Genomic DNA, 22,701 nt, shown 5'->3' with positions numbered 1-22,701 from the left:
ACAGACTTGGAGTGTTTTTGCAAAGAAGAGTGGGCAAATATTGCCAAGTCAAGTTGTGCCATGCTGATAGACTCATACCCAAAAAGCCTGAGTGCTGTAATGAAATCAAAAGGTGCTTCAACAAAAGTATTAGTTTTAAGGGTGTGCACACTTATGAAACCCAATTTTTTTTTTTTTTTTTTTAGTTTTTTATTTTTACTTCCCTCCTTCTAAAAGATTTCAGTTTGTTTTTAAACTGAGTGGTACAGTTTATAGGTCACATTAAAGGTGGAAAAAGTTCTGAAATGATTTCTTTGTCTCATTTTTTTGCATCACAGAAACCTGACATTTTAACAGGGACATGTAGACTTTTTATATCCACTGTATGTAGCCAAGTACAGGACTATGGTGTTATGAGACAAAGGGGCTGAATTACGAAAGCCGTTAGCCATCAGTAGAGCCGCACGGCGAGGCGCAACGCACATTTTCATATTTACGAACCGGTGCACTGGGAACAGAGCTTGAATCCCCCATTTACTATAGCGATCTCAGCGCACGGGAGAATGCAATCTGTGCGCCACTCTGGACATGGCATGCGGCATCTTCAATTCAATATTAACCACTTCAATACAAGGCATTTATACACTCTTCCTGCCCAGACCAATTTTTAGCTTTCAGAGCTCTCACACTTTGAATGCCAATTACTCAGTCATGCAACACTGTACATAAACAATTTATTTTTTTTTTCATACAAATAGAGCTTTCTTTTGGTGGTATTTAATCACCACTGGGTTTTTTGGGGTTTTTTTAAGACATAAGTGAAAACAACAGCAAAACTTTTGAAAACACTTTTTTTTTTTTTTTTAGTTTCTATGATAAAATTTTGCAAATAAGTCAATTTTGTTCATAAATTTGGGCTAAAATTTATACTGCTACATCTTTTTAGTAAAAATAACCCAAATTAGTGGATATTATTTAGTCTCTGTGAAAGTTAGTCTACAAGCTATGCTGAAAATCATTGAAAATTGATCACACCTGATGCACTGACGGCCTATCTCATGTCTTGAGACTCTGAAATGTCAGGAAAGTAAAAATACCCCCTAAATTACCCCTTTTTGAAAAGTAGACAGTCAAAGGTATTTAGTAAGAGGCATGGTGAGTTTTTTTTAAGTAATTTTTTCCCACAATTCTTGGGAAATTTTTTTTTTTTTTTTTTTTTTTTTTCACAAAATTGTCATAAGAACAAGTTATTTCTCACACACAGCATATGCAAACCTCCAATTACACCCCAAAATACAGTCTGCTACTCCTGATTATGGCGATTCCACATGTGTGAGACTTTTACACAGCCTGGCCACATACAGAGGCCCAACATGCAGGGAGCAAAGTCAGGCATTCTAGGAGCATAAATTACACCTCTAATTTCCTAATGACCCATTATACTTTTGAAGGCCCTGGAGCACCAGGACAATGGAATTACCCACAAAATTACCCCATTTTGGAAAACAAACACCCCAACGTATAATCGGAGGCATAATGAGTCTTTTGAACGGTTAATTTTTTTACACAAATTTTCAGAAAACGTGGAAAGAAAATTAAAACATATTTTTTTTTTACACAGAGTTGTCAATTTAGAAGATTTTTTTAACACACAGCATGTATATAGCAAAAATTACACCCCAAAACACATTCTGCTACTCCTCCTGAGTATGTATACCACATGTTTGAAACTTTTTCACAGCCAGTCCACATACAGAGGCCCAACATTGAAGTAGTACCTTCAGGTGTTCTAGGAGCATAAATTACACATCTCATTTCATTTCTACCTAGCACACTTTTGAAGGTCCTTGAGCACCAGGACAGTGGAATTACCCACAAAATGACCCCATTTTGGAAAGCAAACACCCCAACATATATTCTATGAGGCATGGGCTGCAGATAGGTACTCGGGTACTCTGATCGGCTGGAGACAGGTACTCGGTTACTCTGATGGCCTGGTGACAGGTACTCGGGTACTTTGATGGCCTGGTGACAGGTACTCGGGTACTTTGATGGCCTGGTGACAGGTACTCGGGTACTTTGATGGCCTGGTGACAGGTACTCGGGTACTTTGATGGCCTGGTGACAGGTACTCGGGTACTCTGATGGGCTTACAGATAGGTACTTGGGGACTCTGATGGGCTGGTGACTGGTACGCGGGTACTCTGATGGGCTGGTGACTGATACTCTGGGCGGTGACAGGTACTCAGCAGTGTTAATTTCGTCGACTAAAATCACTAACATTTTAGTCAACTAAATGAATATTATTTTAGTCTACTAAAATACGACTAAAACTAAAACAACTGAGATGACTAAAATACGACTAGAACTAAAATGTCATTTTAGCCAAAAGACTAAAATGGGACTAAAACTAAAATGTCATTTTAGTCAAAAGACGAAGACTAAAACTAAATTGAAATTTGACTTCAAAATGAACACTGGTTTTGTAGTGCATGTTCATACCTCAATACCATAATAAATAACATATTAGATTTTTCACTCCAGCAGTATATAATGTTTGGAAATTGTAGAGAAATGTTAACTAATGCATTACAACTTAATTACACCCATTAGATTTTAGACTAAAATGAGTTTGTCGACTAAAATGTACTGGAGATTTTAGTCGACTAAATACAACTAAAACAATTGCAGAAGACTAAAATGGGACTAAAACTAAAATGCCATTTTAGTCCTAAGACTAAAACTAAATCGAAATTTGCTGCCAAAATTGACACTGGTACTCAGGTACTCAGATGGGCTGTGACAGGTACTCAGATGGACTGTGACATGTACTCAGGTACTCAGATGAACTGTGACAGGTGCTCGGGTACTCGTGTACTCAGATGGGCTGTGACAGGTACTCGGTGACTCAGATGGGCTGTGACAGGTACTCTGATGGGTGGTGACATGTACTTTGATGGCTGGTGACAGGTCCTCTTTATTGGGGGGGGGGGGGGGCAATCAGTGTGATTGGTGTACACTGTAAGCAGTAACGAGCTGTTACCACAATCTTCTCCTCACACACGATCGGTGTGAGGAAGAGAACCCGGTAACATCTCGTTACCGCGGTTTGTTGACATTCTGTAACAGGCTGTGATTGGACACAGCTGGTCACATGGTAAAGAGCCAATTTAATTGGCTCTTTACTGCGATCAGGGTTGGGCTGTGTCAGGATGACCAGCCTCGTCCCGATTGCCGCTCTGCGTGCGCCCTAGGGGTGTGCACGAGTGCCCGGTAATGTGGACAGTACATGTGACCGGCTGTGATTGAACACAGCCGGTCATGTGGTAAAAAGCCATTTTTTATTGGCTCTTGACACGGATCTGGGATGGGTTGTGTCCGAGGGACACACCTCATTCCTGATCGCTGCGTGTCCTCGGGGGCCCGCAGCATCGGCGAGAACCCGAGGACGTCATCTGACGCCCACCCAGGATGGGAGATGCCATCTGCGGACGTCATACGACTGTAGCCCGGTATTGAAGTGGTTAACAGAAGATGAAGGTGCCAATATTATGGGGTGATGTGAGGAAGTTTAGTAACAATTGCCCAAGTAACAAATATGCCCAAATTAGAATGAGTAACTTTTTCAGAGCAAGCCTGCTGTGCCTGCGTTTTAAGTACGTTTAGAACTGCGCAAGATCAATGTAAGCACTGCGCTTGCGCAAGTGGCTCTTACGCTCGTTCAAATGCGTTTGTTCACTGCGCTGCCAAAATCTTAGTAAATGTCAAGCAACGTAAATGCAATTGCGTGGGTTGAACGAGCACACCTCTCAACTTTACTTTTTTTTACGCTGGTTCATCTTTGAAATAAATAAATTCACCTTTGAACTTCCAAATTATATATTACCCGAAGGCGATTACGGATACCCTCTGTCATGGACGTACTGCGCATGGTTCTGCAACTGGCCGCGGGCGCACGGGTCCATCGGGATGTGTTCCAGTCCATAGGCATTCAGCAGTGAATAGACGTGCGCCAATGTGCATGCACAGACCGCGGACGTGCGCACAGTGATGCAGCTTTGGTGCCCAGTGATCCTTAAAAGAGGCCTCTTCAGAATGCATCCTTGCTGTCTGATCTGCAGCTCATCCTGTACCTGATCCTGAAACTGCATCTGCTCCAGTGTTACCCGGCTTCTCCTGACCTCGCTGCTGTCTCCAGTCCTTACCCCTTGGCTTGCCTTTGACCTGCTCTGTGTTCCTGTTTGTTTGTTCTCCTGTTGCCGATTCTGCCTGGACTTTGACCATTCTCTGCCTGCTGCTTCTGTCTGATCCGCTGCTGTGACCTGGCTTGTCTGACCCTGCTCCTGCTTGCTGTCCTGCATCCGTGTGCATCTGCCTTCTGTACTGCATCCGTGTGCATCTGCCTACAAGTCCTGCATCCGTGTGCATCTGCCTACAAGTCCTGCATCCGTGTGCATCTGCCAAGTCCTGCATCTGTGCGCACCTGCCTGCTACTTCTCAGTGTTCCTGAATCCGCAGCAATCGAGCTTGTTCCTGTCTCTGCTCCAAGGGCCACTGTTCCCACTCCAGTGATCCCGGAATCAGAGCTGTATGAGAGGTCTCCCTCGGCACGTCAGGCTCACCTCCAAGGTACGTGTCGCCCTCTATTTATTCCATATATGTATTAATATGTCTATTCCTATAGTTAGCTAGTCTATTAAAACTCTGATAGTTACTGTTGATAGCACAATAATATAAAGTTAGCTATGAAAACAAACACACTGCCTAATGAAACAATGTCTTATTTATTTCCCAAGAAAATAGGAAAATGCTAACATGAAAATACTAAAGGAAGATATTACAAGGCATATAACAATAGAATATCAAATATACTTATCGCAAGTCTGTCTAGATATGGTCTCCTTAGCTGGGCTCAAAATGATGGTAACGGAGATAGCCATGAGGCTCAGAGAGCCATCAGGCAGGAGCCAAGAGCGAAAAGGGATGATTGTTGAAAGAGCTCTCTGTCTTGGTCAGCCCTTTTTTATACTTCAATCATACACCGTCCAGACCCAGTGTCGGCCCATCTAGACCTTTGACGAATCAACATATTTATGGGGCAATCCTCCTCAATATATTATTTTACTGTCTGTCCTGCTGTATTGGCCTCTAGGGGCAGCCTTGTCGATGTATCATGTCAATGTATCATGTCTACGTAATCTAGGTCAATCTTCAATGCCTGTTGATCCTTTGAACAGGATATTCATCAATCATCTTGTCAGCTATGGTCCTTTTGAAGCTTGCTTGCAGAGGGCTAATCAAGGATTTCCATGTTATCACACCAGTTGATCAGGAGCCAAGCTTTTGTTCAGCCTTGATGGAGGCCTGATCTCTGAATATTCTGATATGCTACAAAGCTTTGATGTGCAACTTGTTGCATTCCAACTTGGTTGTATCAACCAGAAAGAAATTCCAGAACTATGATATTAACCACTTCAGCCCCAGAAGATTTGGCTGCTAAGTGACTGGGCCATTTTTTGCGATTCGGCACTGCGTCGCTTTAACTGACAATTGCAGGGTTAGGTGACTCTGCGTTTTTTATTTTTTGCGCTATAAACAAAAAAAGAGCGACAATTTTGATAAAAACACAATATTTTGTACTTTTTGCTATAATAAATATCCCCCCTTTTTTTTTTTTTTTAAAAAGCTAATTTTTTCTCAGTTTAGGCCGATCTGTAGTCTTCTACATATTTTTGGTAAAAAAAATCGCATTAAGCCTATATTGATTGATTTGCACAAAAGTTATAGCGTCTACAAAATAGGGGATAGATTTATAGCATTTTTATTATTATTTTTTTTTACAAATAATGGCGACCATCTGCAATTTTTATCGAGACTGCGACATTATGGCGGACACATCGGACATTTTTGTGACCATTGACATTTATACAGCGATCAGTGCTATAAAAATGCACTGATTACTATAAAAATGTCACTGGCAGGGAAGGGGTTAACTATTGTTTCTAACTGTAGGGGGAGGGGACTGACCTAGAGGAAGTGACAGATCGTGGTTCCTAGCTAATAGGAACTCACGATCTGTCACGCCTCACAGAACAGGGATTTGTGTGTTTACACACACTCGTCCCTGTTCTACCTTGCATTCCCGCGATCGCTCATGGCCGGCTGTCATCGCGACCGTCGGCCATGAGCATTGGCATCCCCGCTGTGCAGCGGGCGCATGCCTGCTATCCCGATCCCGTGAGCCAACGTATAGCTAGGATTGCTCGCAGGATCGTGACGACCTGCCGCAGTAAAATGACGGCGGCTGGTAAGCAAGCGGTCAAACCATGTTGCCTTCCAACAACCCTTACGTATTCTTTTAAGGAGATTTTCACAGAGGTCATGTTAGCATGTTACGTTGCAAACATGTGACATGCACCTTGTTAAAATTATGTAAAAAGACTCTCTCCTCCTAAAAGGGCATTTAACCTTCCCCCTCTAATGCATATGATTTATTTGGGCTAGCTTTTGCTTTTAAAGGGGAACTCAACACTCCATTCTACAATGCTCCTGTCTCCCCCTCTAACCCCTTGGATTTCCATGGGCTAGCTTGCTGTGTGTTTTGCGGCCTACCGTGGACAGAAATTGAGGCTGCAACTTTTGTGGCCTACCACGGTCCCCGTGCTCGCGGTGGATGGCCAGAAATTGAGTCCGCGGCTTTTGTGGCCTACCGCAGTCCCCCCGCATGCTTGCGGTGGGCGTCCAGAAATTGAGGCCTCGTGGCGGCCCCCCTTTCCTGAGGGGTGGCACTGCGGGGGTCTGTGCCCCCTGTGAGGGGCTCTGGTCTGTGCCCCCTGTGAGGGGCTCTGGTCTGTGCCCCCTGTGAGGGGCTCTGGTCTGTGCCCCCTGTGAGGGGCTCTGGTCTGTGCCCCCTAAGTGAGGGGCCACGGTGTGTGCTCCCTGTGAGGGGCCACGGTGTGTGCTCCCTGTGAGGGGCCACGGTGTGTGCTCCCTGTGAGGGGCCACGGTGTGTGCTCCCTGTGAGGGGCCACGGTGTGTGCTCCCTGTGAGGGGCCACGGTGTGTGCTCCCTGTGAGGGGCCACGGTGTGTGTCCTCTCTATGCGGGGCCACGGTTTGTGTCTCCTGTGGGGGGCCACGGTTTGTGCTCCTTGTGAGAAGCCACGGTTTGTGTCTCCTGTGGGAGGCCACGGTTTGTGTCCCTGTGAGAGGCCACGGTTGGTGACCCTGTGAGGGTTTGTGTCCCTGGAAGAGCCATGGTTTGTGCCCTTGTGAGCAGCCCTCGTGTCTGTGTCCCTTGTGGGGAGCCCCGGGTCTGTCCCCCCTGTGAGGGAACCCGGGTCTGCCCCTCCCTTTGAGGTGCCCTGATTCTGTGGGGGGGCTTCGGTCTGTGCTCCCTGTGCGGGGCCTCGGTCGAGGGGCGCTGGTTTTTGCACTTATTGCATCTGTGCGGGAACCTTTTCAAGAGGGTGCAGCGGTGGCTGCCGCGGAGGGCCAGTTTCCTTTTTGGATAAACAGTTTTGCGCGGCGAACGCGTTCCCTTCTCCCTCTTATTCTGACAAATTTGTCCATGAGGACTGGGGTTGTCCAAAGTACCTTTGGTGTTTCCAAGAACACTTGCGGTAAGGTACTCCTTTGAGGACTCCCTCCTTCAGTAATGGACTGTTCCACCAGTAGTGGACCCCCGCTGTCTCTAGGCTGCTCAAGGCACTATGGTGCCAATAGAGGCATCTCTGGCTTTTAAAAGGTCCAGCTGACATGCCTGGAAGGGGAGCAGAGTCCCCCTGTAGTTGCTGCATTGGAGGACCTGTTGGTCCAGGTGCTGCAGTTGTCCGCTGGGTCGCAGTTACCCTGGTGGCTGAGCTCTCTGTTTCCTTAGTGGGGCTGAGACATGTATTTTGGGGGGTGACCCCGAATGGCAGCATGTCGCGCCTTGATCTTGTCTGGTTACAAGATAATTTTCCAGCTGTGTTCCTCCAAACGTTTTTTTGCATGGTACATGCCTTATGGGGGTGCAGTAATTCAGGATGGAGTCCGTCTGTACAGCGGTAGCGCTCCTTCGTCAGGGGGACTTTCTATCGACACCACGAATGTGACTTATGCATTCTGCTATGTGCCCATCTCCAGCATTTCCTCTGAATTTAGCCCGCAGCTTTTGCGGCCTACCACGGGCGTCCGAAAATTTAGCCCGCAGCTTTTGCGGCCTGTCGCGGGTGTCCGGCTGTCTGAACGACTTTCTTCTTCGACTCCTCAGCTACTCGTACACCGTAGTTCTTGTACAAACCTTGACTGATTAAAGTTGGAGGCTATACTATTGGATGTCTGCTTGGCTCTGCCAGGTTGTTGGATTATCTGAGCCTGACCCGGGCTTCAGTTCTGGCCAGCGTGTTTCTTCTCCCGGACAATACTACGGAAGTTGCATGCTGTGTTTTTCATTCACTGTTCGGCAGGCAGGCTCCTCTGCGGATCTGCATGTGGGGTTCGGTCCGATGTTATCTCTTTTCTTTTTTTGAGACGATTCCATTTGCATAGTTCCATACAAGCTCCCTTAGGGGAGATCCTGGCATAATGGGACAAGTACCCAGGGTCTCTTGACAATCGGATTCGGCTGAGTTAGGAATCCAGAGTTTTTCCTAGTCTGGTGGCTTCACTCTCCGGTTCTTCGGTGGGGTAAATCCTTTCTCCCCTTGTATTGAACAGTGTGGCCACCAGTCTGTCCGGGTGGGAGAGGTCCTAGGAGGTCCTAGGACTGAGCGCTGCTCAGGGTTGTTGGACGTTGGTAACATCTGGACTACCGAGTAATATCTTGGAACTTCATGCAAACAGACTAGTTCTGGATCATGGAAGGATCGACTTTGGGGGCTCCCAGTACGCTTCCAGTCGGGCAAGGCAACGGCGGTGGCTTTTGTCCTTCACCAGGGCAGGCCAAGATAGGCTGTTGGCGGCCCTGGCTGTTGCTAGTATCCTCCAGTGGGCAGAGCGTCTCATTCCGCCCTTCCTGGCATATGCTTTCCAGGATTAAAATACTGTAAAACGGACACCTCAGTTGGTTAGGGTGGACCACGGAGTGGGCCATTCACTGGGCCATGTTTTATTGTATTGTATCGCCTGCGGTAGAGCTGTATTGCGTCTTGGCTCAACAGGACTGTACAGGAGTTTCTGGCAAGGTCACGGGAGCTTCTGGTGGCTCTAGTGACCCATGTTTGCTCTATGCCTTTCCTTCTCCAGCCTCTGCTGTGTCTTTTTAGCGGGAACCCAGGCTACGGTGAATTCCGGTCATTCTATTGGATCTGGTTGGGTCCTGGTGGTTTAGGTACATTGGTTGGCTTTTACCCTCACTTCCTGTTTGGCTATGTGACAGGAAGTGAATAAATTTGAAGGAGAAAGTGGCAAAATTTGGGAGGTGTCTTCACACTATCAGGGGTGCAGACATCCCCCAAAACTGACGAGACTTCTAATCCCTCTGCACTCTATCCCCAAGCAAAAATAAGAAAGGATTTCATTTAGTTCAACTTTGCAAAGACACATTCCTAAGTTCAACTGTGATGCATGTCGATGGCCCATTTAGACCTTGTTTAATGTAAAACGCAAGTTGCCTTTCACTGGAAACATTTGTTAGTCCAGTCCTGGAAATCTGCATCTGCTTTACTATTAACCGTCATTATATTGTGGCAGGTCGGCACGATCCCGCAAGCCATCGTAGCTATACTTCTGCTCCTTTAAGCAGGATAGCAGGCGCGCGCCCGCTGCACTGCGGGGGTGCCGATGCTCATGGCTGACTGTTTGCAATGACCACCGGCCACGAACGATCGTGGGCACGAGAGGCAGAACAGGGACGTGTGTGTGTAAACACACAAATCCCTGTTCTGTTCTGTGAGGAGAGACAGATCGTGAGTTCCTAATAGCTAGGAACCATGATCTGTCATCCCCTCTAGTCAGTCCCCTCCCCGTACAGTTAGAGCACCCAGTCAGGGAACAAAGTTAACCACTTGATCGCCCCCAGTGTTAACCCCTTCCCTGCCAGTGACATTTATACAGTAATCAGTGCATTTTTATAGCACTGATGGCTGAATAATTGTCGATCGCCCCAAAAATGTGTCAAAAGTGTCCAATGTGTCTGCCATAATATCACAGACATGATAAAAATCGCTGATCACCTCCATTACTAGGTACTATTTTGTTAGGGTACAGTGTTGCATTACTACGCAATTGTCAGTTAAAGCGACGCAGTGCCGTATCGCAAAAAATGCTCTGATCATTGAGCAGCCAAATCTTCTGGGGCTGAAATGGTTAATTTCCCTAAAAATTGGGTTCCTGCAGCTAGATGCGCCAAATACATCTAGATGCGCAACTGTATGTGCGATGCACAATTTTCTTCCCACCACCATGCCCCACTCACTGTTCTCTGAGGAAGAGGTGATCCTTATTTTCAAATTAAGAAATTTTTTTTTTTTTTTAACATGGGGTGGTGTTTGTGTGGGTCCCTAACATACATTTATACATATTAGGGCCAATTTAGATAGGATCCGATTTACCTACCAGCATGGTTTGAGTGTAGGAGGAAACCCACATAGACACAGGGAGAACATGCAAACTCGCGGCTGGGATTCGAACCAGCGACCCTTTTTGCTGCTAGGTGAAAGTGCTAACCACCACGCCACTGTGCTGCCCAAATATATATCTATAGATGTAGGTTCTTGTGTTCACCAGCAGAGAGAAGTTGGGTAGATGCCACACTCCCAATTCTGGAGGTGGTATAATGGTCTAGCACAGGTTTTTCAAACTACGTCCTCCAGTTGTTCAGGAACTGCAATTCCCATCATGCCTAGTCATGTCTGTGAATATGAGTTTTACAATGCCTCATGGGATGTGTAGTTCCGCAACAGCTGGAGAGCCGTAGTTTGAAGATTCCTGATCACTCTAGCATGTCTTGAAAATAGGTGTTTTTTTCATGTGTCTTGTATAATGCCCAAGAAATATCGTTAGGAAAATACAACTGGGTGATGGCACATCTACATTCCAAATTTGGCACTTAAGATGGTCATGGACTCTGATTGGCCAATCTCTGAACAACTCGATATTTCGGCAAAATAAGTAATAGGAAGATGCACTTGAACAATTCATTCAAATTATAGGAAATCAAACAGGCTCTTGCACTAAATCATTTTTTTTTAAAGATCTAACTGATTGCAGTGTATGGTCACATTTAAAGATCAAGATCGGAAAATATTAATTTATTGTGTTTAGAAACACTTCTCTGTTCTTTGTAATGTAGTGAAAGATTTGGGTAAATATAGAAAAAAAACACATTTCAAATCTATATTAGAAGTGATAGGAATGAGATTAGCATCAAAAGGGTTAATTAACTGAGAACACCGACTAATTGCCTAACAAGACACACCCAAGGAGATGAAATTGCCCAACTGTATTGGGCTTTTGCTATTAATGAGAAAACCACAGTTAGCTTAGCGACAATTGCAGTTTATATATTTATTATCATTGTGCGCTTCAAAGTGCGCCGGTTTGGTTAATTTCTTTTCCAGCGCACTGATTAAGAAATGAACTGGCGCAGCGCATTGTTCTTAGTAAATCACCCCCAAAGATTCTGCTCTGAATGCATTTCTTTTCTGCTCCCTTCGGCTGAGTTGTTAAGACTGCTGCACAGTTTTCCTCCAGCCAGGAGGGGAGAGCCAAGTTACATCAAGCCTATAGTCAAGGGGTAGGAAACCTTAAAAAGGTGGAGATCTTCCTTAACATGGGAGAAGTCAAAGATCATGGGGCACAGTGTTGCCGCCTCACACCTGATTTAAACCTCTAAATGCCATACTACCATGTCGCAATCGCGTGCACTGCACAGCAATCATGGGTTTAAAACAGGTGGTGAGGAGGCAACATATTGCCTCCTCACCACCTGTCAATCACACTTGGATTACTCTTCATAGGAGCAAGTAGTGCCTGCTGCACTTGTAAATGAGCCCTTTGTTGCATTCAGCAGCGGCACCCTTAGGGCTCGCGGGGGGGTGGTAAAACCCTGTGGTTGATTCACAGTTTTATGCCCTAAATTACTACCCCATGTAGCTGTTGGAGCATCACCCGAAGGTACACACATGCCGCAACAGAAGTGAAGCTCCCTGTTGCTTTTGGTGGGTTCTTCTGCCTGCCATTCATGATCCATTAAAGGAAATGGAGCCACTCTACAAGTGCTCCACAACTGCAGGCTTCTGTGGGGTCCAAGGGGTTAAAGCAGGTGTTGAGAGAGCAACATAATGCTGCCTGCTTTAACCCCTTGTATTTCAGAGGACCCGTCTTGGTTTCCAAAAATTTTTTTTGAAAAAGATTTTACAAGAGAAAGGTATAAATCATAGAATAACATTGGCTTAATGCCAAGCCATACATCCCCCACAAACTTAAAAAACAAAGATCTATTGAATCACATATGGTAGAGGAAATGTGGACCTACTGAAATCCATGGTTGTGGTAAGCCTATTGAGAGGACCCGGCTCCTTTGGGGGTAGTGCTACATATATAAGTTGTAGTGAAGGTTTTACTATCATGCTGACCAGGCAGTCTCTATCAGTGAATGTAGCAGAACAGAAATTTGAAACCTGCAGCATAGATAAACTATTTTCTGATACTTGGATATACAGTGGAGTTCAAAGGTGTTAAACATTGTCCTGACAATTCTATATAAATGTGCTTCAAGTGAGCACCATCTATTCACAGCTGAAGGGGCACAGACTGAGAAGATGACGTTTATCCATACAGTTGTCATTGCTGCACTCCTTCCTGTCCTAATATCTGTCCCACTCTGCGCAGGAGCAGCAATTTCTCTAGGTGAGCCAATATTCAATTTGGTAATGTATGCAGCTCCAACCATCAGATCGGCAGTAACCCATGTTACGTTAACAATTAGGAATGTATCTTTAATTGCTCTGACTACAGGGAGAGAAAATCAAATTAGATGTCCTGGGTAACTGCATCTTGCATATTATCACCATATTTTGCATTGCATTTGGTATTGAGATTGCAAATATGTATGCTATCAGGACTACATCTTGTTTACTATGTGTATCGCCCCTCTTCTGCCATCAGTGTTAGACACCTTTGCTAGTTTTAATTTAGAGTGTAGCATTATAGATTTAATCTTCATTAAATAACATTTAGGATTCTGGGTTTTTTTTGTTGTTTTTCTTCTCCAGTACCTGTTTCACTTCAATTACTGATGAAATAAACAGGAACTTGCTTTTCACATGATCAGATAACTGATGAAATATTCACAAATTTTAAATGGGGATTTCCAGCTACTGGTAAATCCGCCAAACTCTCATGTTGTGAAAGAGCAATAATGTGTAGTAACCGATAGCAACTAGCCAAACTTTCATCACTTCAAAACAGAGCAAAGGGGAATCGATTACTGTTGTTATGGGGTACTGAACTGAATACAATGTTGTATTATTTGAGGAAATCATTACCCCCGTGTGAGAAGAATTTAGTGGAGGCAACAATGCTCCAACTCATGTGCTGCATACCAATTCTGGGACAGAGAAACAAAATTCATTCACCAAATTAGCCCCTGAACTACGATGTTTTTATTGGTTATGGAATAGCCAATATCTCCACAGCCTTGCTGCAAAGGTGTTTTACTTAATAAGTGCTCTCAAATGAACACCAGAGAATTGTAATCAATTGCAGCTGATCATTTGTGGGCATTATCTTTACAATAACAGTAAAAAATATAATTTAAATATCACTGAATAATAAATTATTCATTTACTTTTTCATCTGACAATACCGGAGGTGTTCTTAGCTTACCTATTGTGACTGCAGGTGAAACAACAATCTATTCTACAATGGACTATTGTATCAACAATTAAACGGTGTCACACCATCAACCATAAATATTTTTTTGTGTTTTATGGCTAATGGTGACACCTTAAAGTCCTGAGTGGTGCAGTTGATACAATAGTCTTTCTTACTTGAATATGGTGTGCAAATAAGAATAGATAAAAAGGCACTATCTTTTGTTTTTTTTGTTCAAATTCTTAATAGAAATTAATTATCCAACAAAGCAATCCAAAAAAGTAGTAGTGTCTCACAAAAAAAAAAAAACATACTAGAAGTAACTGTTACGGTATGTATAATGGACATGTAATAAAAGAAATGTCAAATGAATAACAGCTACATACATGTAAGTAAAAGAGGGCTTGTTAAATGTAAAGAGTCCCAACTAGTGTTGATAGTAATTTTAGGAGTATGGAGAATTTCCGAGATAGCGGCTAAAAGCTGCATAGGCCAAAGAAATGGAAACGCGTCTCTGCGGTCAAGGAGGCAACCAGAGACAATATTGCTGGATACAGTACTTGCCTAGTCAGATATCTTTTAAACTTTATTGTACATAAGACTTAAAGCGGTATTAATCCCTAAAGACCCCTTTCACTGTGAGCAGCGGCCGCGTTGGCGCTAAAGGGCCGCTTGCTTTAGCAACGCTTTAGCGCTGTTTAAACAGCGCTTTTCGGCTGCTAGTGGGGCACTTTTACCCCCACTAGCGGCCGAAGAAGGGGTTAAAAATTGGTTGCCATGCACATCTGCTCCAGATTCTTTCTGCACCAGTCTTGGTAAATTCCTCTCAAAATGTTAGCTGGAGTTCACCTTCAATTTGTTAGTCAAGTCTTAATCTGCTTGTCTAACGTTACCCCAGACTGACAATGCTGCTGTCCAACAGTGTCTGCTTTACTACTTATTTCAGAATGCAAGCACCCTAAAACAGGAGGTGTTACTGGCTGCATTATCAGATGAAACAAAGGGCAAAAAAGAAATCTATTGCAGCCTTCACATCTAAGGTTTTGTAAGCTGCAAAAAAATACATTTTTGTTTTTGGGTTTAATACCACTTTAACACTCAAACATTTTGATTGATTGCAGAATATAAATTGAGGGCATTATCTTTACATTAACAACAAAGAATAATTTAATTATGACTGAATAATATTAAATTATGAGTTTATTTTTTTCATCTGACATAAATGTCCATGGCTAACCTGTTGTGACTGCAGATTAAATATATATATATAATATATATATATTTGTATATAACTATTGTATTAGCTGCACCACAGAGGACTTTTAGGGTCCATGTTTCTGGTTTCTGCCAGAAAACTACTCCTTTTCATGATACAAATTATATAGGCAAGCCAGCAACTATCATAACAGTGAATATAGCACATACATATAGTCGCCAAATGTGGCTTATTTTATAACTTACAGATGTAACAACAAGAACATATAAAAAGACATGTACACAAACTATGTATAGTAAACGATACACTAAAGTTGTGAAAAAAAACTGTATTTAGAAGGAAATAAAGAAAATACACAGATCTTGGCGACTCTGCCGCTAGCAATTTGTCAAAAGATGCAGCATCAGGATCGCTAAGAGGCTGCCTGTTTTATCCCTATCAAATCGCTCCCTTTAAAGCTGAGGCAGCGAAATGTCACTAAAATAGCGAGTTATGGAGATGTGGCAGTTAAAGCCAGCAACAGATTGACATCTCGCTGCATCTGGCTACAGAGGGACATGCAGGGAGCTTTTTTAGCAAACGCAATACTGGTGATTTGCCGCTATTATCAGAATCAACTGTGTGCCATCACCCCTAGAATATCTGGTAGAAAGCAATTCCAAAACATAGCGATTCCCGTAGAAGTTCCCCGACTCTCCAAGAGGTGTGCTAAAGTAACAAATGCAGTGTTAGTTTTGTATGATTTGTTGTTACACTAATGAACACAATTTCCATAATCAATTATAAAGTGAGAACATTTTTACAAGCAGTAGCTAACACAGTGCAATAGCTATTTTATCATAATTATGTACATTAACTCACCAATGTTCTATTCGCAATCATACTACCTTTTGCTTGTTATCTTTAGTGCTCATTATATGCTCTAATTGCTTGGATGATGCTATTACTAAACCATTAGAAGTTGCCCTTTATCACTGATAATCGCACCTTTGTTGCAAAGGGCACTTTTTTCCCTTAGAAAGTTGTGAAACAAGATGATCATTATTTGCTGCTTTTTTTTTTTTTTTGTTCCTGTACGTGGCAAACACCTAAGGGGGATTCACTAAAGCTGCTGCACCACTTTTCTGCAGTTAATCCCTCTTGTTAATTGTGTCAAATTCACAAAGCATCTGCAACACTTTTGGTTCTGACAGCAACTCCTGCGCCAAAATCAGATGGTTTTAAAATGCGGCACTTTTACATTGTGGAGCAACAAATGTTCCAAATTCAAAATTAAAAACATTGACAGTTTGTAACTTACAAAAGGGGAGATAATTATGACCAACTCTTTTTTTTTTTTGGTGCACAGAAAGAAACCCTGACAGAGATTTTGCTAAAGTGTCTTGCATGTGTTCTCAAATTGGAGCAGTGTGTACCAAATCAAAGTACAAGTTCTAAATGGGTACATGAACTTGGCACATGCTGCGCCACTTTTAGTGTGTGTGTGTGTTGGACACTTTTGCAAAATCTGTCTGCACTAGTCTTTGTGAATTCCAGGGCTAGTGTTATAATACCTCTTCTGTGTTATTGCTTATCCACAAGTAACTATAATAAATCCAGGGTCCCAGTGACATTAAGGCTGGGTTCACACATGTCCGTCTGCAGTTTGCAGTCCAGATTATGGTGCGTTCCTGTTGACTGGTTCAGATGCAATTCAGGGGCAAATTTTTCCCTGAGTTTCCACCTGAACCAGACCCAAACACGCACAGGACCCTTTTTCAAATCGCACCGCAGCCATCCCAGACATGTGTGAACCGGCTCCGTTGAAAGCCGTTCACATATTATGTGAATTGGAATGCGGTGTGAACCCAGGCTTAGACCTGGATTATCAACAAGGCAGGGGCGTAGGGGCTGGTGGATGTCCAGGTGGCCCAGCTACAACCTTCATGCATGCATTAAATGTTGGCGCAGATGGCCAAGGCTGTGCACCTTCCTTTCACTGCACAAACGAGTATATACTTGCATCAGGATACAAATGCTGGTGGTAACCTGTGGTCTCCTGTTACCAGATATGCAACTTCACATAGAAACCACACTACTGCTTTGAAGTGAAAAAAATATTTATTGTGAACATATATAATACAATACTGTAAAGAAAGCAAACAAAAATACAAACCAGTGTTGCAAACATACACAGTGGAGAACAAACTATAAACACTATATAGAGCAGGCATCAATAAATGACAGACTGCTGTCAAGATCCAGACTAAGCCACTGTCACATACATACCCACGTTCGCGCCGCTTCCTTCCCCCGGCCTCTGCCACTGTCATTCTCAAGGAAGTGCGGAAGGCAGGATAACAATGAACAGAGTGTGGGAGGCACAACTGCACTAGATGGAGGGCAGGAGCAAGAGCTGCATTAAAGGGCTTGGAAAGCCTCAAGGTTTTTCACCTTAATGCATTCTATGCATTAAGGTGAAAAACCAGCTGTGCTGCAGCTGCCCCCTATGCCCCCTTCTTTTTCTTACCAAAACCCTATCCAATCCAGCGATGTGCAGCAGCTCAAGCTGCCGTCGCACTTCTCATTGAACAGATTGATAGCAGCGGGAGCTATTGGCTTTCACTGCTGTCAATCAGAAGCTGTGACACAGGAGTAGGGGAAGGGGTTGAGTGACGCTATCTGTGTCAATGGATACAGCAGCGGGCCCCGGGAGTGTGCCCACATGGGTGCCCCATGGAAAGCGGTTTTCTGAGGGGGCACCTGATGTAGAGGAGGGAAGTAAAGTGCTGACGGGCACCTCAGAAGAAGAGGATCAGGGCTGCTCTGTACAAAACCATGTATGTTTATGTTTAAAAAAAAAAAAAAAAAAAGGGTTTACAACCCCTTTAACTTTCCATATCAGTTTAATTATGCCAGACAGACAGCTTATATCAGTTCGGAAGGTGCTACATCCCTATAATTTCTAAAGACCAAGAAACTGATATGGATAAGACTTTAAAGGCAACAAAGAGTATGAAAAATTAAAATATACAAAGTTTATTGTACAAAATTTAAAAACAATGATAGACAATAAAGTTACAATGTAGAGATCCCATTAAAACTCTCACAACCATAATGAATGGATACCTATCATGCCACTGAAAAAGGGGACCCAAGGGGTCACTGGTATGTGAACAAAACTCCAACGCATTTTAACATCTCTTGTCTTTTTCAGGGAGTGAGTATGATGGATGTTCTAATGGAGATAGAAGCAAAACCAAACAGACGCCTCTGATGTGACGGGGTGGCAGTGCTGTGGGGGGGGTGGGGGGGGGATGGGAAGCAGGGCAGTGCCGGGGGGGGGGGGTAATGGGGGGGCTGTGCTGTAGGGGGTGATGTAAATGGGGAAAGTGCTGTGGGGGGCTTGAAGTGAAGGTGGCTATGGACACTAATGTGAAGTGGGGAACTGAGGACACTGATGTAAAAATGTGATTGTCATATAAAATGAGGGGGCTGCAATGGGAAGGATCTGAGTCTTTACACAAACATACTATTCGAACCTCTGCTGGAAGAAAAATTTACTGATCAGACCTCCATAACTTTTAATACCCCTGGTATAGACAATGCAGAAGGAGCTTCTTCTCTTTGCCTTGTCAGGCCTGGGTTCACAATATTACGAATTGGATGCGGGATAAATGCAGGAGAATGTGACCAGCTCTTTATGGAGCCTGTTCACATATATTCCAATGCGGCTCTGGTGTGAATTTGCACAGGAGCCCTGTGCGTCTTTTGGTCCGTTTCAGGTCCGATTTTAGCCCAAAATTCGGGCTGAAATCAGACCTGAAACAGTGAACCAGGACCCACAGAACCCCTGCTGGGACCCACATCGGCATCCAGTGTGAACCGAGCCTCAATGTCACTTGAAGGGAATGGGAAAGAATGAGGTTGAGCAAACTGCTACCTTAGGCCCCAGTATGTCTTTATTGGTGATCCATACTAAGGGCTTGTTTTTTTTTGTTTTTTTTTTTTGTTTTTTTTTTTAAATAACAGACATGTTATTCTTACCTGCTCTGCGGGATGGTTTTGCACAGAGCAGCCCCGATCCTCTTTTTCTTTTTTTTTTTTCTTTTTTTGATCCCTCGCCGGAGGTCTTGGTTTCCCCCCCACGCAGCGTGCCCCCAATAGCAAGCCTCTTGCTTTGGGGGCAGGGAGACAGGCTTGATCCCAAGCTGAACTCCTGTGAATGGACATTGTCCAATCTCCCACACAGCATGGCTTGGCCCCACTCCCACTCTCTCCTCATTGGTTCGCTGGCTGTGATTGACAGCAGCAGGAGCCAATGGCTTGTGTGAACCAATGAGGAGAGAGACCAGGAGAGCCGCTACTCTCATGCACATCGCTGGATAGAGATGAGGCTCAGTTAAGTATAAGGAGGGGCTGGGGGTGAAGAGCTGCGTCCAGGTTTTAAGCTTTAATGCATAGAATTTCCTTTTTTAAATGCAGGAAATTTCCTTTTTTTTTAAATGCTAGGTAAATGTTATTAGCGCCACAATGAAAACTTTGATAGATAGTTAAAAGCCAGATTCATAATTTAAATTAAACTTTTTTTGTGTTTTAGAAGCTGAGAAGATCCCAAAGTTTTGGAATGACAATGCCAGAGAGAGTTTGATAGCAGCTCTGAATTTAAATCCAAATGTCAACAAAGCCAAAAATCTCATTATGTTATTGGGAGATGGTAAGAAGGGACAAGCTAACATTTCAAAGCAAATGTAGAATCTTTTAAGTTACTAGATATAAATGTAATCACAATGATGCAAGTAGTCTTACCAATTTTCTTACAAAGTAAGTATATGAGTTTGCTAAATAGAAAACAAAACACTCCTTTTGTGGCTAATATGTTATCTTAAAGTGACCCTGTTCTGAAATAAATTAATAGTAAAAGCCATGTTACCTGTGAATGAAGAAAGTAAATGCTTACCTTACCTGCTCCCTATGTTGCCTAACACTGCTTCGATCCTGAGAAATTGTCCCCTGAAATACTCTGTAAAACCAACACTTCCAGGAGTGTTGATCTTCTGGTTTATCTGCAGCTCTCACTGCTTCCTTCCTCTAACCTTTATGTCATTGCAGAACACAGTAGTGAATCCGAAGTTATCAAGAGGAACCACTAAGACCCAGTAGGTCAATACACCAGGAAGTGTTGGTTACAGCAGAGCCTGCAGGCAATTTCTCTAACAAACCACACACTGCTCATCCCAGTGATGACTTAGTGCTACTAAACCCATAAAAGTAAAATCAGTCTGTATATGCAGTAAAGCATGCTTGTTATACACACTGTGGAACCTAAGGGGTTAATCCTCTGCATTGTGTAAAAAGGCTTTTTGATCCTGTCTTCTCTGACCCTCCCCTTATTTTACTAAATTCATCTGCTAATAGAACAGAGCCCCAGGAGGCACTCTGCACATGCTCAGTTTGGTATGTATGATATAGTGAATGCAGGGTCCTGGGGTAAGTAACACTTTTCATTTTATGGATGGAGATACAGCTTGCAGGGCACTTCCAGTCACAGTTTACAAATAATACCCTTCCTGTTCTGGTTCAATTGTTTAGGTTCCATGAGCCCGAGTATGTACTCAGGTGACCAGGCTTCCTGGTCTAGCATGCACGCTTGTAATCAGGTTGTGTCTATACTGGTTCAGTGAGTTACCAGCTGACCCAGACTGGGGAAAAAGTTTAAGCTATGTGTGCTTAGTTTCTGGGCTTTTGGGTCCAGCCAGCCCACCTGTGATATAAAAAAGGGGAAGGCTGAGGTCCAGGGCTCTTGGTCGGTTCTGTTCCTGTTCTTGGTACTGGGAGTGCTGTGCCTTGAAGTCCACTAAAGGCACCGGGGTTTCCAGAGGACATCCAAGCCATGGAGAATACCAGCCTGGACTATCACATCATGGAGGTACAGTGAGGGGAAAAAAGTATTTGGTCGCCTGCTGATTTTGTACTTTTGCCCACTTACAAAGAAATTATCAGTCTATAATTTTAATGGTAGGTTTATTTTAACAGTGAGAGAATATCAACAAAAATATCCATAAAAACGCATTTCAAAAAAGTTAAAAATTGATTTGCATTTTAATGAGTGAAATAAGTATTTAATCCCCTATCAATCAGCAAGCTTTCTGGTTCCCATGTGTCTTCTTTACAGGTAACAAGCTGAGATTAGGAGCATTCTCTTAAAGGGAGAGCTCCTAATCTCAGCTTGTTACCTGTATAAAAGACACCTGTCCACAGAAGCAATCGATCAGATTCCGATTTCTCCACCATGGCCAAAACCAAAGAGCTATACAAAGATGTCAGGGACAAGATTATAAACCTACACAAGGCTGGAATAAGCTACAAGACCATCGCCAAGCAGCTTGGTGAGAGGGTGACAACGGTGCGCTTATTCATAAAAGGAAGAAACACAACATAACTGTCAATCTCCCTCGGTCTGGGGCTCCTTGCAAAATCTCACCTCGTGAGGTTTCAATGATCATGAGAATGGTAAGGAATCAGCCCAGAACTACATGGGAGAATCTTGTCAATGATCTCAAGGCAGCTGGGACCATAGTCCCCAAGAAAACAATTGGTAACACTACGCCGTGAAGGGCTGAAATCCTGCAGCTCCCGCAAGGTCCCCCTGCTCGTGAAAGCACGTGTACAGGCCCGTCTAAAGTTTGCTAATGAACATCTGAATGATTCAAAAGAGAACTGTGTGAAAGTTTTGTGGTCAGATGAGACCAAAATTGGCATCAACTCAACTCACCGCGTTTGGAGGAGGAGGAATGCTGCCTATGATCCCAAGAATACCATCCCCATGGGTGGGGGGTTCTGCTAAGCGGACAGGACAACTTTATTGCATCAAAGGGACGATGGATGGGGCCATGTACCGTCAAATCTTGGGTGATAACCTCTTTGCCTCAGCCAGGGGATTGAAAATAGGTCGTGGATGGGTATTCCAGCATAATAATGACCCAAAACACACGGCCAATGCAACAAAGGAGTGGCTCAAGAAGAAGCACATTGTGGCCTAGCCAGTCTCCAGACCTTAATCCCATAGAAAATATGTGGAGGGAGCTGAAGGTTCGAGTTACCAAACGTCAGCCTCGAGACCTTAAAGACTTGGAGAGGAGTGGGACAAAATCCCTCCTGAGATGTGTGCAAACTTGGTGGCCAACTACAAAAAAACGTCTGACCTCTGTGATTGCCCACAAGGGTTTTGCCACCAAGTACTAAGTCATGTTTTGCGAAGGGGGAGCAAAAACTTATTTGACTCATTAAGATGCAAATCAGTTTATAACTTTTTTGAAATGCGTTTTTCTGGATTTTTTTGTTATTCTGTCTCTCACTGTTAAAATAAACCTATCATTATAATTATAGACTGATCATTTATTTGTCAAACGTACAAAATCAGCAGGGGATCAAATACTTTTTTCCTTCACTGTATGCCTGGGAAGCCACACAACTGTAGTTAGGGTTAGGAATTGGACATTTTTCATATTGGACAGTAATGTCGAAGTTTCTCCAGTAAAGCTCCATTAACTGTTCTAAGCCTGGTCTGAAGTTATTCAATGGGGTGAATGTGGGTTCTGGTGTATCTATAGAACCAGGGTCTGTAATGAACAAAGGGGTATGAAGAAACATCGTAATATAAGGGTTGACAAGACAAGGAAGATAATTGCTGTTGCTAAGAGTAACCAAGCACAAGTTCAAGACACCA

At 43.5% G+C, this 22,701-nt stretch overlaps 1 protein-coding gene across 1 annotated transcript in view; it reads left to right on the top strand.

Annotated features, from left to right (window-relative positions):
- Positions 1-12,584: 12,584 nt before the first annotated feature.
- LOC141139906 (alkaline phosphatase-like) overlaps positions 12,585-22,701 on the top strand; it is a 56,990-nt gene continuing 46,873 nt past the window's right edge. The window contains exons 1-2 of the mRNA XM_073626479.1: positions 12,585-12,811; positions 19,573-19,689. Coding sequence (XP_073482580.1) covers positions 12,724-12,811; positions 19,573-19,689 — 205 coding nt within the window. The 5' untranslated portion in view covers positions 12,585-12,723. The remainder of the gene's footprint in view (positions 12,812-19,572; positions 19,690-22,701) is intronic.

This window comes from Aquarana catesbeiana, linkage group LG04, assembly GCF_042186555.1.
Source record: "Aquarana catesbeiana isolate 2022-GZ linkage group LG04, ASM4218655v1, whole genome shotgun sequence".
Taxonomy (NCBI): Eukaryota; Metazoa; Chordata; class Amphibia; order Anura; family Ranidae; genus Aquarana; species Aquarana catesbeiana.
The sequence above is the reverse complement of the archived record's forward strand: the minus strand, read 5'-3'. Positions and strand labels throughout refer to the sequence as shown.